Source organism: Macaca thibetana, chromosome 4 (assembly GCF_024542745.1).
Source record: "Macaca thibetana thibetana isolate TM-01 chromosome 4, ASM2454274v1, whole genome shotgun sequence".
Classification (NCBI taxonomy): domain Eukaryota; kingdom Metazoa; phylum Chordata; class Mammalia; order Primates; family Cercopithecidae; genus Macaca; species Macaca thibetana.
Window position 1 is genome coordinate 62,469,530 of NC_065581.1, and position 19,983 is coordinate 62,489,512.

General features: G+C 31.7%; 1 protein-coding gene across 1 annotated transcript in view; it reads right to left on the reverse strand.

Moving 5' to 3' along the window:
- Positions 1–19,983, reverse strand: part of LOC126953401 (protein eyes shut homolog) — a 253,500-nt gene that overhangs the window by 152,264 nt on the left and 81,253 nt on the right. The window contains exon 3 of the mRNA XM_050788855.1: positions 1,691–1,812. Coding sequence (XP_050644812.1) covers positions 1,691–1,743 — 53 coding nt within the window. The 5' untranslated portion in view covers positions 1,744–1,812. The remainder of the gene's footprint in view (positions 1–1,690; positions 1,813–19,983) is intronic.

The window sequence follows — 19,983 nt, forward strand, 5'->3', positions numbered from 1 at the left end:
ATGATTCAACACCTAGAAGATGCTGAGGACTCCACCAAAATGCTCCTGGAACTGATAAAAAAAAAATTGGTAAAGTTTCAGGATACAAAATTATTGTGTACCAATCAGTAACATTTCTATGCACCAATAACATTCAGGCTAAGAGCCAAATCAAGAATCCATTTACAATATACAATCCCATTTACAATAGCACACACACGAAAACCAACCAACCAACCAAACAAACGAACGAAAAACAAAGAATACATCTAACCACGGATGTGAAAGATCTGTACAAAGAGAACTACAAAACACTGCTAAAAGTAATGAGTAATGACACAAACAAATGAAAAAATATCCCGTGTTCATGGCTTGGAAGAATTCATATCATTAAAATGGCCATAATGCCCAAAGCAATGCACAGATTCAACCTATCAACCTATGAATGTCATTTTTCACAGAATTAGAGAAAAAATATATTAAAATGTGTGTAGAATGAAAAAAGAGGTTGAATAACCAAAGCAATGTTAGAGAGGAAACAAAAAAAGAGACAGAGGCATCATGTTATCTGACTTCAAACTATGCTGTAAGTCTACAGTAACCAAAAACAGCAGGGCAGCAAGGCACTGGTAAAACAACAATAATGGACACATAGATCAGTGGAACAGAATAGCAAACCCAGAAATAAAGCAACATACAGGCAGCTATCTAATATTTGACAAATCAGCAAAAATAAGCGATGAGGGAAGTTCCCCTTATTCAATAAATGGTGCTGGGATAGTTGGCTATCCATATGCAGAGGACTGAAACTGGACCCTTACCTTTTGCTACATACAAAAAAGTAACCCAGGACGGTTTAAATATATAAATATAAGACCTATAACTATAAGAATCCTAGAAGAAAATCTAGAAAACACCATCTGGACATCAGCCTTGATAAATAATTTATGAGTGAGTCCACAAAAGCAATTGCAACAAAACCAAAAATTGACAAGTGAGATTAAACCAAAGAGCTTCTGCATAGCAAATTATCAACAATTATCAACAGGGTAAACAGACAACTGACAGAATGGGAAAAATAGTCACAATCTATGCATCCAACAAATGTGTGATACGCTGAATCTATAAGGAACTTATTTAACAAGCAAAAACCAACTCCATTAGAAGGTGGACATAGACATAAACACCTACTCAGAATTTCTATTTAGAGTTTCTTCAGAATTATCATCTAAAAACTAATTAATACAATTGAATTATGGAATATGTGGATAGTTTATATTATAAAATATATTAAAAATTTTACTAAAATAATCCAAACTCACAATAATCTCTAAGTAAGAAAATGGAAGTTTTAATTTGGTGGACTCACTCCTTTCTTGGCATAGTGTGGTAGTTCTCATACTGCATGGAAAGGTTCAAAACAATGTTAAGATGGCAAAAACATGTTTTGAAGAAGTAAATGCATTTTTATCATTTACCATATCAGAAACTTGCATTTTCAAGTTAAAATTTATTTATACTTTGTTGACATCTGGCCTTCAGTATTTTCAAATTTCAAATGATTGCGATACTATCTTGTTAGTGAATGGCTCTTCATCTATGGGTGATTATTTTAATTAAATGTATCTAAAGTGAAAATAATGTCTGGATGTATCCGAAGGACACTGAGCACTCCAAGTAATTTCATGAAGAAAACTAAAAACGTACTCACCGATAGCTTTTGTAAAGGTCAGTACAGGTGGAATTGTTCTTGCAAGGATTCATTTTACACTCATTGGATTCTTGCTCACAAAAATTTCCTTCCCAACCAGATAGGCACACACACTGGTAGCTCTAAGGGAATATGAAATTATATATTTTTAGGCTATTTCTTACTATTAAGCCTATAATACAGATATTACTCCTGGCTATTTTGATATATCTTCAATTTATAATTTTTTTAGTTTTATAGAATGCCAATACTCCCCCCAAATGACTTTTACCCCATTTTTAAAACTGTGTGAACAGTATTCTTTAGTATCTAATTAAATAAAGTTTTCTAGTAATTCAATAGATTCTGCAGAAGGTTTTAAAGATTTATGCATTATGCTCACAATGTACAATTATTATCTTTGTTAAATGTTTTAAAAGAAAAATAGCATGTTAGTAATATGATGGTAGATGATGAAGTATAACTAAATAACTAAATAACTCAGCAACTAGCTCACAAGTTAAAAATATAACTATAAATAAGGAAACTTTTGACAGATTTATTGTTACAGATAAATATTTAAAATAAATTAACAGAACTTTTGGCCAATCAAAATAGTAAAACTTTTCATAGTGTTTTCTTAAACAGAGAATTGCCCTATGAAGATGTAATTCAAAATACTAGAGGTAAAATTTTGCTTTCCTAGTATTGGGCAAACAAACAAACAAAAGAAACACTTTAAATTGCTCTGTAAAAATACTTTCTATGTGAAAAAAATATTTTTGAAGAATAGAGCTCTTGTCAAAAATTAGATTTGGGGCTTTTTTCTGTAGAGAATCTAGATATAGCATTATAAAAATGGTAAAATCAGCGTTAACTTATTTAAATCTGTACTTTTCAATACAGTAGCCACATGTGGCTACAAAACATTGTAACATGGCTAGTACCAATTGAGATGTGCTATAAATCATAAAATACACATTGAATGTTGAAAATTTAGTATTAAAAAGGAATGCCAAGTATCTCACTATTTTTTTTTATTATTTGCATTTGGTTGAAATGGAAATAATTTTGATATAAAGAGTTAAATGAAACGTATGATTTCAATTAATTTCATTTATTTCCTTAACTTTTTTGTAGTGGCTACTAGAAAAGTTAAAACACAAAGAGAGATCTGATTTAATTTCTACTGAACAGAGTTGTCTTAGATAATGCCAGCCCAGTTTCTCCATTTGTTGATAGAGTTAAGAAGTCTATATACTCATAAGCACAATGTGATGAGTAGGAGCCCTAAGATTACAAAACACGTCTTAGTTTAATACATCTCAACATCCTGTGCAGATCTAGCACCCTATGTTTAATTAATGTTGATTAAATAAACAGAAAAGGACAAACATGATATGACCAATAATGTAAAGGCTGAAGTTAGTACCCAAAACAAAATTCAAAATGATCCTGTATCAGTTTCCTACATTTGGACAACCATTTTTTTTTTTTTTTTTTAACAAACATAACAGTGAAACATGGTAACCATGAAGAAAAATAAATTCATGTCCCATGTATGTGCATTTAAGTTACAATAGTTTAAATGTATAAGAAGTTCTACTCAGTACTGTGCTTTGGTTGAACAGGGCCAATTGGTTTTCCATGCTAGTTATTAATAACTAGCTTAAAAGCACAAGAATGAGAGCTACCTTATCAACGTTGTGCTTTATTTCTGACACATATACTAATTCTCCACTCGGAATATTCTTTAAGAGTATTCAAGTTTTGCTGGATTTTAGCAGCATTTTTTTTCACGTATCGTGCTCCCTACATTATTAACTTCCTCCGTGAGTATGGTAACATTTACAGTTTTCATTGGTTGCATTTGGCTTATTTTTTTCTTTTTTTTGTAAACATTAAAAGAGGACTTACATAAAAATTAAATATAATGATTATATTTTGTTTTATGAATGTGCTATGTAAAATGAAAGCAATTCCACAATAGGCAAGACAACATCAGCTGTGGTGAATGGGAGAAAATCATCCCACTCAGTAGCATAAATGGCATATGCATAAAATCTTTGGAAAATGCCCATTCGTTATGTTCTGAAATTTCTCATATTAAGGGGTATAAACTATTTCTGTAAAGACAAAAGCATAAGCACACTACTGGTTTTTATTTTGATGCCTCAATAATATTTTGAAACAAATTTAGTGAGTCAAAAAGTCAATCAAATTTTTCCGTAAATTCATATATTTCTTAAAGGTTAATAACTATTGGTATTTTTAATAACGTAATTAGTAGAAAATTATCAATTTCAGAGGTATCATTATCATTAAAGTATCAGGTACTATAGCATTGAATTCCAGATTTGATGAACTATTTACAAAAAGAAAACATAAAATGAAGAAAATAGAATTTAAAAATTAAAATTAAAAAATGTAAATGATGAGGAGAACAAAAGTGCACAGCAACTAAAAATAACCCAGAGTTTGAGGATTTTTATTCATCAGTATCTCACTTGATTCAGAAGCATTTTCCTGAATTTAGACATTCTTGCTGCAAAGCAGTTTCTCATTCAACATTGAATAATTGATTCCAGTAATTTAAAATAACTGTTATTTAAATTTCCACTGGTCAATACAGTAGCCACATATTAAAGTAAAGCACTATTTTTAGAAGCACATTTTGAGCCAATTTTGATGGAAGAGGAAAGTATTATTAAAATGTATTTACCAAAAGGAGTAAAGGTTTGCATGATTTATTAAATTAGAATCGTATCATTTTTTTACTTCTCACTACAAAGTAGGCCTTACTCTTCCCACCAAACTTAGATAAAACAGTTTATATAATTTGAAAATAGGCATGAGACAGGAAGGACAGAAGATGATAAAAACACAGGTCTAGCATATTGAACTCTTCAGTCAGTGAGAAAAATCTAAAGACAAAGCTCTCAAATTTGATGGTTATAATTGCATAAACTATATAGTAATTCACTTTTTCAGGTCAACAGCCAGATATTTTAAATTTTTGTTATCAGTAACATACGTACTAAAATAAGATGGATAGCATAATTGTGAACATGACTTTTGAAATTAGAAAGATAATTTTTGAACAATATCTCTGATGCTTATTAAATCTCTAGACATCTAGTGTATTAGTTTTCTCTCACTGCCTAAAAAGTTACTACAAATTTAGTGTCTTAAAACAACATAAATGTACTGTCTCACAGTTTCAATAAGTCAGTGTGAAAGTGTCAGTTACCTAAATCCTTTGCTTTTGGTCTCACCATGCTGAAATCAAGATATTGACTGGGATGTGACCTCATCTAGGAAATGCAGTTCTCTTCCAAGTTCAATGATTGCAGCAGAATTCACTTCATTCTGCCTCTAGGACTTAGGTCTCCTTTTCTTGCTAGCTACCAGGTAAGGACTACTCTCAGCATTTAGAAGGTATTCGCAGGTCCTTGACACATGGCCTCCTCCTCTCACAGCATGCCAGTTTGTTTTTTTAAGAACAGGAGAATCTCTGTTGCTACTTCTTGTTTTGTTAAAGGCCCATCTAATTAGGGCAGCCCATCTAGGACAACCACATGTTTGATTATATAAAAGTCACTTATAGGGGGTGTTAATTACACTGTAAAGTCTCTTTCTACATATAATATAATCATGGAAGAAATATCATATTTACAGGTTTCACTCACACCCAAGGAGAGATTTTATAGGGCATGTACACCAGGAGATGGGAATCTCGAGGATCATCTTATAATTTTGTCTTTGATATCTACTAACCTACTTAATTTTTCCAAGTAGCCTACTCAAGTCCTCTAAGCCTCAGGTGCCTTCATATGTAAAGTACTAACAATTTCTACTTCATAAATGTAGTTAAGCCTTGAAGGTAGTAATAACTATAATATTCTTAAGCCTAGCAACAAATAATTATCATTAATTAGTAGCAGCCATTGCCTCTAGGCAAAACAGTCTAGATTTAACAACATCAAGGAATAATTGACAGAAGTACCACCATTGGCTCAAACCTATTCATCTATACATTACTTATTTTTATAAACATTTAAACCATATAATAAGAGATAACCAGAATAGGAAAAACAAAGAAGGAGGAAGAACAAGAGAATCCAGCAATATGTAATTTACGAACACAGACTTATATGAAGTGGATAAATATAAGAAAATATAAATGAGGAAAATGTATTCAAGATGAAATAGAAGATCGTACTAAACCAGTAAACATTTAAAAATATACCAAAGGAGGGAGATTTGCTAACATAGACTCAAACAAAATTACTCCTAAGTCTTTATTTCCTCTCTTATGCCACATAGGTGAGGAGAATAGAAAAACAGGAAAAACTACTCAAATTATTTTTTGAGACTATCAAAACCTTGCTACCAAATTCTGGCAAGCATATAACAACAAATAGAAATTCAGCCAATATTTTTAGGATCAAAAAGTCAATTTTTCTTCAAAAAAACATAAGTTTAGATAGTCAAAAACAGTAATGTATTTAAAATACATTATATAATTTGAGCCGGAAATATTCCAGAAGTGGAAATATGCCTCAACGCAAGAAAATATTTCAGAGAAGGAAAAATGCTTTTATCATTTCAGAGCTGAAAATTATTTTATAAAATTCAATACACATGCTAAAAATTTCTTTTAGCAAATGAAAACAAAATGGGAATGTACTTATATTAACAACAACTATCTACAAAATGATAAATTAAAAAAAAAAAAAAAAAAAACCTACCAAACATCAGTTAACCAAAAACAAGTGTAGAAACTGAATTTTATATATATATATATATATATATATATATATATATATATATATATATATATATATAGTAATTGTTGAATTGTTACAAGAACAACTGAAGTTGACTAGATCTTCTAAATCTAGAGAGGCAAAAAGCAAGCTAAGTTAAGACTACAGTGGACTCTGATTTTCAAACCAGGACATTTGTCCATTTGCTGCCAGGTAAGTAGTTGCATCTAGATAAGCAGAAAGAAGTAGCAGGAGTTTTCAGCAGCTTCTTTGAATGAAAAGAAAATACTAGCATTCAGTGTGGTCAAGGAGATAGGTTCATGAAGAGAAGAACAGAGAGTGAGCCCAAAATTTGATCAGCCCTATTCTACAGAGGCACTTTTTCCCTTTCAACCTTGCATTTGTAGTATGAAATTACATAAAAGTAAAGCATTAGCAGTCTAGTAGTGCAAGGCAGATAAAAGTTGGGGTTTAGGGCCTGCAATATCTAATAGTCTTGTTAAACACTTCTAGCTTTCAATGAACACAACAGAGGGACATATCTTGAAGAACAAACCAGGAAAACAAAACAAAACAAAAACAACAGCAGCAGCAACAACAACAACAACAACAAAAACAGCTTAAACTGCCTGAAAACCACACTTGCCTAAAATGTGATCGTGTATTCCTATTCTGTCTGCCAGAAAAAAAAAAAAAAAAAAATTAAAATACTCTTTGGGAGTTGTTAACATTAGATGGAGCTTTTCAATGTTTGAAACAAAATGTCTGCCATTAATTAAAAAAGTTTCTTAAATGCTGATTACCAAATGTCAAGAGACAAATTGACAGTAGAAATATACGATTGAGATATTGTGATTATTGGATAGACATTTAAAAATACCTATCATGAATACATATAAAAATATAGAAGACAAATAGGGAATTCCACTAGAAAACTGAAATCTATAAAAGAGACAAGAACTCTGAGTTTGAAAATTATTACCTGAAATTTAATAACAATATATTATTTTAATAATAGACATATTAGAGAGAAGTAATAAACTTGCTAATAAAAAATATACAGATTGAAATATTTATATAAAGGATATAACAGTCATAAAAGAAAACAAAAGAAATATGGGAACTAATGAAAATAGCCATTACTTGTTTAATTGGAGTATCAAAAAAGAAGGTAGAGAAATTGGGCAAAACCAATATTTGAAAAATCCCTGACTGAGAATTTTCAAAAGATGACAAAAAGATAATAACCACAGATTTAGAAAGTTCTCAAGACCTCTGCTGGATACATAAAAATAAAACTTTGTCTAGATTAAAATTTCTGAAAATGAAAGACAAGGAGTAAATCATACAGGCAGCCAATGAACAAAGACATTTTATCCTCAAAGGGACACAAAGATCACACCTTACTCCCCAGTATCAGAAGCAGTAACTCAATGGGCCAACATCATAATGTAGTGAAAGAAAATTACTGCCAACTTAAACTTCTATACCCAGTAAAAACACACTTCAATTATGAAAGCAGAACAAATTCACTTTTTACAAAAACAAAACCTGAGAACTTACTAAAGTGTTTAAGATTGTGGGAGTTTGTTGACAGATAACCTGGATTTAAATTCAGGCTCTAAGAATTATGACATATAATTTTAAGCATGGTACTTAATTTCAAGGCACATCAGAAATAATGCTACCTGCCCAATGAGGGTGTACAAATTATAACACTTAGTATGGGACATAATATAATATCTAACATAGTAAGACAACCATAAATTTTAACTAAAATGTTCTGATGTACTGTGACTTATCCAGGTAAGCTAAACTACTTCTCAGTCTCTATGATTTTTGTTTCCTTTAATTTCTTCCACCTGGAATGACTTTGTCTGCTTCCACCAATCCCTGACAATACTTTCCCAGTTTTACCCATCTCTAAATGTCAAAACAAGTGCTACACAGTACCTGAAGCTTTGATAATTTCCTTCAGTATACCTTCTCACATTTACTGTTTTAGATTTTATGATACATTTAAAGCACATTAGTTACTTATGTACATATAAGCTGTATTCTGCTTAGTGCTTATTGTATTTAAAAAAATCTTAGTTATATTACTGTGTATTTCTGCAGTTTCTAAAGTATAAATTGTAAGAGGGCAGAAACTTTCTTTACTCTGTTCAACAATTATCATCATAATAACATTTAGAATAGTGTCTAATGTTTGACTGAATAGGTGCTAGAACTTGGAACATCTATAATGATATTCATTGGTACTAATATAGTCATGGAAAATATTTTATTTGATTTCTAGATATTTAATAATCTTATTTTCCTAACAAGAAGAAAGACTTTTTTAAAAGAATTCATTTAAATAATTATTTCATTACAATCAACCAAAAGCAGTTCTATAAATGAAGAATTAAAATCCCCATTGAAAGAAAACTTGGATTGGTTCCATTTTGAAAAGTTTTTATACATTAGAATTATTGTATTTTATTCAGTCATAGCCACAATTTGTTACTAAAATGTGTGCTTTGTGAAACTTTCTATTAGATTCCAGAAAATGTAGATATATACTGAAAAAAAAAAATAGAAATTTCAAATTATAGTCTCGTTCTGGTCATTATTTATGTAATTCTTGAAAAAAGGACAAATATTTTTTCTTTGCTTTAATAAAAAACTTTTGAGGTAAAATTTGTAATGAATTTAATCCTTGTAAAAATAAAGGGCTCTCCCTATTGACTTATTATCTGTTTTATTTAAATGTTATTTTAAGTTTTCAGTTTAATTCATAAATACTTATAGAGTTGGCTATAGACACAAAGGTTTCCAAATACTGAATTCTGATACTCAGGATTATTCATAAAAACGCCAATCTTTATTTATAAAAACAAACAGAACTATCTTAATATGATTTCTTTCAGCAAGAGAAAATGATTTATCTTGGTGCTTTAAATCTAAAGTAAAATAATATGTATTATTCTGACAGAAAGTTACTGGAATACTTAGAAACAATTTCTATAAAATTTTATAAATGCTGAATTTGATTGAACATATTTTGAAGTAAGACAAAGAAAATACACGTTACAATGTGTGATATTTTCAAGGCAAAACTGTTGTAGAAAAACACAATTTCTTTTACTTGGGAAAATGTAATACAAATACATGAAGAATATGAAAAGCCACATGGTAGATGAAGATAATATAGAGTATAAATCAAGCTATACTGGATTTTGAAACCATTTTCTAAATAAAACATAAATCTCTAAGAAACTTAGTCATTGTTTCCATGTGATTATACTTTTCATTAGTAACAAAAAAAAGCAAATAAGCATTTTAGTGCCTAATATTCCAAATGAGAAAACAAACATTAAATATAAATTTCTACTAGTTTTATTTCCTATATCTAGTAAATCTACTATCAAAATAATTTCAGCTGTTTGTCTACTATGCTATTTTCAATCTATAGTTTTTATTAGTAATCTTTACTTATAATTTAGTTCTCTTATGGCATGCCCTACCTTCATAAACCATTTGTGATCCTTTTTAAAGGGTTCCTTTACTTTTGATGTTGGTTTAAAAAAAGCAGAATTTAAAACTAGAATAAAGAAGTTTAGACTAACAGTAATAAACCATAGCAAAAAATAACTCATCTGTCATTGATGTGCACTGCTCAAACATATTTCTTATGTTTTGAATATTACCTTCCATATTGACTCAATTTGACAATTAGAGATAAAGTCTAATACCCAAAGCTTTTTCCCTAGTACACAAATAGTAAGAATTCAGAAAATATAATCTTGTATGAGATTATCACATAAAGATGCCAGTAGATAAATGCAATTCTGCAACAGATAGTTTTGGGGAGTATTACATTTTTTTGCTCTGAAAGCCAAATGACAATAATAATGCAAGCACACCATGGAATAAAAATCACTTGTAAGTTTTGAACCACAAGTACAAAACTCATTTCCAGTATTGTGACCTCAAAGAAAATTAGCAACTGAGGAAGAGCAAGATGTTGGAATAGAAAGTTTCTCCAATTGTTCCCTCACCCCTGGCAAGGACACCAAATTAGCAACTATATATACTGAAAACACCTTCATAAGAACCAAATATCAGTACATACAAAAATCAGTAGTATTTCTATATGCCAAAAGTGAACAATCTGCAAAATAAATCAAAAACATGAGCTGGGCATGGTGGCTCCCACCTGTAATCCCAGAACTTTGGGAGGCTGAGGCAGGCAGATCACCTGAGGTCAGGAGTTTAAGACTAGCCTGGCCAACATGGTGAAACCATTTCTCTACTAAAAATACAATACAAAACAAAAAGTTAGCTGGGCGTGGTGGCAGGCACCTGTAGTCCCAGCTACTCAGAAGGCCGAGGCAGGGGAAACACTTGAACCTGAGAGGCAGAGGCAGCAGTGAGCAGTGATCACGTCATTGCACTCCAGTCCAGTCTATGTGACAGACTGAGACTCGGCACAAAACAAACAAACAAACAAACAAACAAAAACTTCTATTTACAGTAGTCAAAAATGAAATTAAATACCTAGGAATTAACCAGAGAAAGGAAAGATCACAATAATGAAAATATAAGACACTGATGAAAGAAAATGAAGAGGACATCAAAAACTGAAAGAAAAATAAAATTCCATGTTCATGGATTGGAAGAATCAATTTGTTAAAAAGTCCATGCTATTGCGAGAGGACGTAGTAAGAGGTTGGTTAGGCATATAGAGAGGAGGAGTCTTGGGAGAGAGGCAGTGCACATGGAAACATACTGCCACCACCCCTGTGGTGTAGCTAGCAGGTAAAAATATGGTTAAGAACTTCCTCTTATATCAGGATGTTTGCTCAGAAGGGACTGTCCTAACTTAGGCGCAAGCACAATAAATCAACTAAATGTCCTGAATATGACCCAGAGCTTATTGTAATATCATTAGCATTGCCGTTTTGGTCCCCTATCCCATGGGTTTTGCTTAGGCATTCTCGGGTAATAACTAAGATGGAGTCACTATGGTCTACTCCAGATATGCATAGATGTAACACCCCCCCGTGGGGGGGGGGTACTTTACTCCTCCCATTAAAACTGAACCTACAGAAGACTTTCTTGTTCCCCCCCCCCCCACACACACACACACACAAATTCCCCAGCACTCAGACCCATTTCTGGGAAATCAGTTTGGGTCCTTTCTCGCTGCTAATAATTTTTCTGTTGCTTAATAAATTCTACTCTGTCTTAGTCACTCTCTGGTGTCCACATGCCTTATTCTTCTTTGTCCTGAGACAAGAACTCAGACCTCATTGAATTAAGAAATAGGGAAACTGCAACACTATGCAAAGCAGTCTACACATTCAGTGTAATCCCTATCAAAATATCAATGACGTCCTTTACAGAAATAGAAAAGAAAATTCCAAAATTTATATGGAACCACAAAAGACCCAAGATAGCCAAAGCTATCCTAAGCAAAAAGAATGAAACAGAAATAATTACGTTACTTGACTTCAAATTATACTATGGAGCTACAGTAACCAAATAGCATGTTGCTGGCATAAAAACAGATACAGACCTTTGCAACAGATTAGAGAACCCAAAAACAAATCCACACACTTACAGTGAACTCATTTTTGATAAAGGTGCCAAGAACATACACTGGAGAAAAGAAAGTTTCTTCAATAAATGATGCTGGGAAAACTGGACATCCATACACAGAAGAATGAAACTGGATGCCTATCTTTCATCATGTACAAAAGTCAAATCAAAATGGATTAGGTAATTAAATCTAAGACCTCAGACTATGTAACTACCACAGAAAACTGGGGAAAATCTCCAGGACATTGGTCAAAGTATTTCTTGAGCAATACCCACAAGCACAGGCAACCAAAGCAAAAATGGACAAATGGCATCACATCAAGTTAAAAAGCTTCTGCACAGCAAGAGAAACAATCAAAGTAAAGAGACAATCCACAGAATAAGAGGAAAATATTTGTAAATTACCTATCTGACAAGGGACTAATAACCAGAATATATAAGGACCTCAAACAATTTTATAGGAAAAAAACTCTAATAATCTGATCAATAAATGGGCAAAAAATTCAATAGACATTTATCAAAAGAAGACACACAAATGGCAAACAGGCATATGAAAAGATGCTTAACATTATTGATTATCAGAGAAATTCACGTCAAAACTACAATGAGAAATCATCTGACTCCAGTTAATATATCCAAAAGATGCAACACCAAATGCTGGTGAAGATGTGGAGAAAAGAGAATCCACTTATACTGTTGGTGTGAATGTAAATTAGTACAATCGCTATGGAAAACAATTTGAGGTTCCTCAAAAAACTAAAAATAGAGCTATCAAATGATCCAGCAATCCCACTGATGGGTGTATATCCCCCAAATGAAAATCAATATATCAAAGAGATATCTTCACTCCCATGTGTGTTGCAGCACTGTTCACAATAGCCAAGATTTGTAAGCAACCCAAGTGTCTATCAAAAGATGAATGGATTTTTTAAAATGCAGTAAATATACACAATGGAGAGATTTTGAACCATCTAGAAGAATGAGATCCTGTCATTTGCAACAATGTGGATGGAACTGGAGATTATTATGAAGTGAAATAAGCCAGGCACAGAAAGACAAATCAAATATTGCATGTTCTCACTTAGTTGTGAGACCTATAAAACAAAACAATTGAATTCATGGACATGGAGAGTAGAAGGACTGTTACCAGAGCCTGGGAAGCGTAGTGGATGGTTTCAGAGCCAGGTATTAACAAGAACAATCTCTCTATTGTGCCAAGTATCCTCATCTGATGTCTAAGGTGTTCCTAGCGATTGGTTAATCCCTGAGTAACAAAATTATGTTGTAAAGTTTCAGCTGCCAACAGAGTTAAGTAGTTCACAACTCAGTGCGAACACAGTTAAGTAGCTCACAACTCAGGTTTTGTTTTTGTTTCTGTTTATTTTTTTTTTTTTTCAGAAGAACCACTGTTAAAGTTTGTCTTTGTTGCCAATCACGTACCACAGTTCATGGGCAAATATGTGTTTAAAAACGTGCAGAGAGAAATTTATATTGTTCAGTCACAATGATTGATGTTTTATTCACCAAGCACATAAGCGCTATTAGTCTTAATGCCTTTCAATTTAATAAAATCAACGTTAACTTTTAGGTGCAGAAAAAAGTGGAGTCTCTAAGGCTAAGTTTGATTTGTGATTTGAAGTTTACAAATAATTTTCCAGACATTTTCTTAATCCTGTTAACAAATATTTATAATGAGAAGAAATTACTAATATCTTCTCAATGTGAATATTAATATGAACAATAAAAGTAATCTGTGATTATGTAGAATATGGAATCCGTGGTTACATCATAATCATCTGTCATATAATCATTTTCTTGTAAAATAAGGGATAATTTTAGGCAAGTATCTTCAAATGTTAAGACAAAAATGATTTTGAATGGATTTTTCCTTTTACCTTTTTAAATTGTTGTCAACAATTTTTTAACAATGTAGAACCCAAACAATGTTTCAGTAGTCAGGTAACTGAATAGAGTTTTATATAACTTTCTTTTTTCCAATATATATTCCAAATTATTTATGTTTTCCTTTTCATTTTTTTTCTACTTTTAGAAGAGCCAATTGTGATTCAACTTATATCTACAATTCTGATTCTGTTCCCCAAATCCTTGACATCACAAACTAAATCCATGCCATCTTACATCTGGTATTATCTTTTTTTTTTTTAATTTTTATTTTAAGTTCAGGAGTATATATTCAGGTTTGTTACAGAGGTAAACTTGTATTATGGTGGTTTCTTGTACAGAATATTCCATCATCAGGTACTAAGCCTAGTATCCATTAGTTATTTTTCCTGATCCTCTCCCTACTCGCTACTCCCACCCTGCATCCTCTGATAGGCCCAAATGTGGGTTGTTCCCCTCTATGTGACCACGTGTTCTCATCATTTAGCTCTGATTGACACATGAAAACACGTGGTATTTGGTTTTCTGTGCCTGGGTTAGTTTGCTGAAGATAATGACCTCCAGCTCCATCCATGTTCCTGCAAAGAATGATTTCTTTCTTTACTATGGCTGCATAAACCATAGTGTATGTGTACCATATTTTCTTTATCCAGTCTATCATAGATAGTCATTTAGGTTGATTCCTTGTCTTTGCTATTGTGAATGGTACCACAGTGAATATATGTGTGCATGTGTCTTTATAAAAGAACAATCTATATTTATTTGGGCATATACCTAGGAATGGGATTGCAGGGTTGAATAGTGGTTCTGTCATTACATTGTTGAGGAATTACCACATTGTCTTCCACAGTGGTTGAACTAATTGACTTTTACATGGAATGTAGCCCTTTAAAGACATGTTTCCCAAAGGAACATTTTGCTTTTGGTCAATGGTGTCATATGTATCTGTTGTTGTAAACTATTAATTATTCAAATACATTTTAATGTAAGTAAATGAAATCCTATTGTGATCATCTAACTGTAGTGAACAGGAATGAAGTGATCAGTTATCCTTTCTAATATATCATACATATATATATATACACACACACACACAATTTATATACACATAAATTGTATATTTGTATATACATGCATAACTGTGTATATAATTCCTCCTCCTCTTTAAAATACTCAACAGCTATGTTGTTCACCTCACAGTCATTTATAAGCTAAGAATAATATTTTGCAAAAAATGCATGCTTCATCAGTACAATGGAGTAAGTCCAGAGGGAATCTATAAGGCATTTTCATGTATTCTATTCATTCTATTACAACATTAATTCTCTCCCAACTCACAATCCTACTAATACACCTTCACAATGCTCAGTGCACTTGCGTTGCAATTCAGTTTCCGTTTTGAGCCCTTATGGTATTAGATAGTTTACTTAGCCTATCTTTTTACTTATAAAACTGGAAAAATAATAGGAAATTTTGGGGAGATAATTTCTGAAGAGCTTTTTCATACTCATATACTAAAAATTAATTATAATTTATCTCTCATAATTAATTGATCCATTAGTATTTTAAAATTCTCAGAGTTTTCATTCTTCACCACTAGTGAAGTCACCAAAATCATAACCATAACTTCCTCATGTTTCCCCTAAGACATTTTGTATCTCCAAAACCTCAAATTATGATATTCTGTTTTTTGTCACTACTTCTTCAGCTTTATCACTCCTAACCCTGCATTTCTATTCTAGCTGCTATTCTTCTCTTCTCAGTGTTTCTCAGTCAGCACCCTTGCTTTCAAACTATTAGTTCTCTCTCTTCACTTTTCAGCATAAACACCATCATAAGGGGGTTCCCAAAAACTACACCACTAGTAGTACAGTAGTCTGATAAACAGAGGTTTATTTTAAACTTTACTTCTTTATTTGTGTTAAATAAAAATAAAATAAACTGTGTTTATCTAATTTATCTATTTATCTCTTTATCACTCTATCTCTTTATCTAACAGTATTAGATAGATAAAGTGTACTATTTCTTTACTCTAAATTGTGTTACAAAAATAGAACAAGTAGGTGGGGCATGGTGGCTCATGCCTGAAACCATAGCCCTTTGGGAGGCCAAGGCGGGAGGATCACTTGAGTCCAGCAGTCTGAGACCAGCCTGGGTAACATAGGAAGACCCCTTGTCTCTACAAAAAAAAAAAAAAAAAAAAAAAAAGTTTGTCATGATGTTATGTGCCTGTAGTCCCAGATACTCAGGAGGCTGAGGGGCTAAGGCTTGAGGGATGCTTGAGCCCAGGAGTTTAAGGCAGCAATGAGCTGTGAACACACCATTGCAATCCAGCCTGGGCAACAGAACAAGACCAGGTCTCCTCCCCCACAACCCTGAAAAAAAAGAGAGAGGAAAAGAGAGAAATATAGAACAAGTGCATCAAATTCTCAATAGATTACTGAAAAGTAAGTATATTTTAATTAAAAAATGATTTAAGTGGTATAAACATTTGTATCAATAACACAAATTTCTATAATTTTGATTAGCTCAATGAGACTGAAAAATGTGTGCCCTTAGTCCTGTTATCACATCTCCTTACTTCTGTATTACTGTACTCAGGACTATTTGAATAATATTTTGTATGTAGTTTAAAGTATTTTGAACTTTTATGGTAAAAGGTATGCGTACGAATGTGTGTGTACATGTATTATTCTGAGTACCACTCTACAGACAATGGTTTATCTTTGTTTAGCAGAAAATCTTTCTCTAGGTATAGGAAGCTACTGTTCTGATTAGAAAGCCCACATTCTAAAGATAGTTACTGCAAATACTTCAGCTATCTTTATCTCTGACTAACACCCAATACTTTTGCAAATAGCAAAATATTAATTTACAAATTGGATTTTATTAGTGAAATTATTATTAAAGATATATAGACTTAGAAAATATTTTACAGCCATTCTTAGTTCCTTCTTGACCAGGATGTAGTGAGTCCTATAGTCATTAGCCATAGGAATGCACCCTAGGTGTGATAATTTAATTATCCTTTACCTCGCCCTTTGTTCAGAGATTTCCCATTCTTTTGACTCTGAAAGATGTTAAGATAATCCAATGACTGGAATATTGTCAATTGTGATCTAATGTGAAACTTTTATACAAAACATTTCTGAAACCACCAAAAGATAGAGAAAAGAGATCTCATTGATGCAATAAATGTGTGCATGATAGCATAATTTGGCCTATGGCTTGTTTTTGATAACTGAGTGCTAAATTAGTGAGGAAGGAAGCAACTCACACTATTTCTAACTATTCATAGTGATTGACACACACCAAGTGGAAAATAATAATATTATATAAGTTCAAACAGATTTTAGTCAATTTCCAAATCCTTAAGTACATTTCTATTCATTTTTTCAGATGAGTGAAATAGGAGTCTTTTGTATACCAAAAGTTCACTGAATAATTAACAACATACAGCACATACATAAAATGCTGACCAACAGCAAAATATTTCTTTAGAAAATAAACTATCTCTTTTAAGTTATAATATATAATATAGAATTACAATATTATTATGTTGTACTTTATTAGGTAAAACACACATGAATACACTACCTACTTTTAAGCAATAGGGGTTATTATTTCCAGTTAGAGACTAGAAAGCAATGGTTATCAACTGGAGTTTATAAAACCTTACATCTATAACTTCTCAACAAATTTTATCTTTTATGATTATCACCAGCATAACATATTTTTAATAAACACATACTTTTCAAACTATTTGAAAATAAGATCTATATCATTTGGGTTTAAAATAAAATAAAAGTAACCCAAATTTTAGTGAGATTTTAATATAAGGCTCTCAATATGTATTCATGTAAATGATGAAGGAATTTTTATTTTCTCTTTAATTTGGAAATAAGCACTTTTTTACCATCTCTCTAACTTCTTTCCCTTCAACAGTTTTCAAACCATATTATTTATGATTAAGTGGATATTCAGCATTCCTTATTCCTTAAAGGAAAATCTTTCAACTTTGATAAATGATTTTATTTAATTATTAGATATTTTTGAGCTTTATGTTATTAATATACTGTGCCAATTTAAAAAGTCCTAAGTTAAATTATATTCACTTTTCTTTCCTGTCCACTGACATAATTCATATATTCTAATTTTAGTCAATATTTATTTGTTGATAAAATATTTTATGTTTTTTTAAGGTGAATATTTGGGAAATTTCCTATCACAGTAGTGGCACCAGCAAGCAATTCATCAAAGTATGAGCTACATTCTTTGCTCTTTAGTGGACGCAAAAGAACATAAAATATGTCTTTTTGCCTAAAAAGCAAAAGTATGGAAAGTTTCTATTAATAACATTAATAACAATTGAGTTCATAGAAATGAATTCTATATAGGTTGGGCGCTGTTGCTTGCGCCTGTAATCCCAGCACATTGGGAGGCCAAGGCAGGCAGATCACTTGAGGTCAGGAGTTCAAGAACAGCCTGGCCAACATGGGGAAATCCCTGTCTCTACTAAAATCACAAAAATTAGCCAGGTGTGGTGGCACACACCTGTAATCCCAGCTACTTAGGAGGCTAAGGCACAAGAATCACTTGAACCTGGGAGGTGGAGGTTACAGTGTGCCGAGATCACACCATTGCACTCCTGCCTGGATGACAGAGTGAGAATCCATCTCAAAAAAAAAAAAAAAAAAAAGAAAGAAATGAATTTTATATAAAACAATTTACCCTTATGCCCAAGGGCAATAAATAAATGCTATTAAGTTATATCTTCATAATATTAATAAGCAAAACTTCAAAATTGAAGCATAGAAAATTCATGTAGTCTTTTTTGGATATCATAAATATTTGCTAAATATGTATTAAGTGATCTGCATCCTAGGTGTTTGAAATACTTTAGTTAACAAAATTGATAAAATATTCCTGCTTGACTGTTTATCTGAAAATTACTATTATGTTCATGTAGGAAGATCACAGTATTGACCCTAAATGATCATAAAAAGATAATAAAAGAGCTATTGTTTATAGGCCTTTTTGTCCAATATATTATATATGTTATTACAATGTAAATATATATATACATTTTATTTTTTACATATAGGAAAAGAAATGCATTGATATATTTGTAAATGTGCTGATTAACTTGTCACTAATTGAAGAATCATATAAATGAAGATCATTCAGACTTTTGGTTCTTGGTTATAAATGAGGAAAACAAAATGACAAAATAAAAGAAAAAAACAAAAAGGCAAATTTTCTAACTCATGAGTACCCCCATGAGTTTTATACTTTTTATATAGCATCATCCCTAATTTTTTTCATTTACTTTATAGAGGTTATCAGATTTATTACAAAGTATATTGATAATTCAATTGGTTTTATATGCTCCTTGCTTGCTTGCTTTTTTATATTTTATGTGCAGATATATTTTGGATACATATATGAAGATACAGCTACCTACAAACTATTACTGAAAACAGAATGTATTTTATATATTAGGGTTATATAGATTGTGAAGCAGTTTACGGCTTGAAATTTGTTACTGAAAGTTCTGTCTTTTTTAAAAGGCAGTGACTTTAAGAAGTGTTTGGTTGCCTAATAGCTACAGAAAATTATGTGTGTGTGTGTGTGTGTGTGTGTGTGTGAGAGAGAGAGAGTGTGTGTTTGCCTGTGTATTCTGAAGTCTATTCAAAATGTTTGTTTATTTTACTGGGTTGAGAAATGGGTATAAACGGTACAGGGAATTTAATTTAATTTGATCAACTGAAAGTTACTCCATGCCTTTGAGTTGGAGAAAAGAAAAGATGATTTCTTATGAGTGAATTATTTCTTGCTAAACATATATTTTTCTGAGTTGTTGCTTTATTATTTACTTAGATAAGTATCAAAATATGATAAAAAAGATTCATTTGTCCTATATTTTAATGGATAGATTATTTTTAGCTATGAGAAAAGAGGGCCTAAATTGGTTTGTTTGTATGTTTTGTCAAAATCTAGCCAGAAACTGGTGTGGGGTTTATTGTTTAACTTGCTAAATGTTTAAGCTTGTTGATT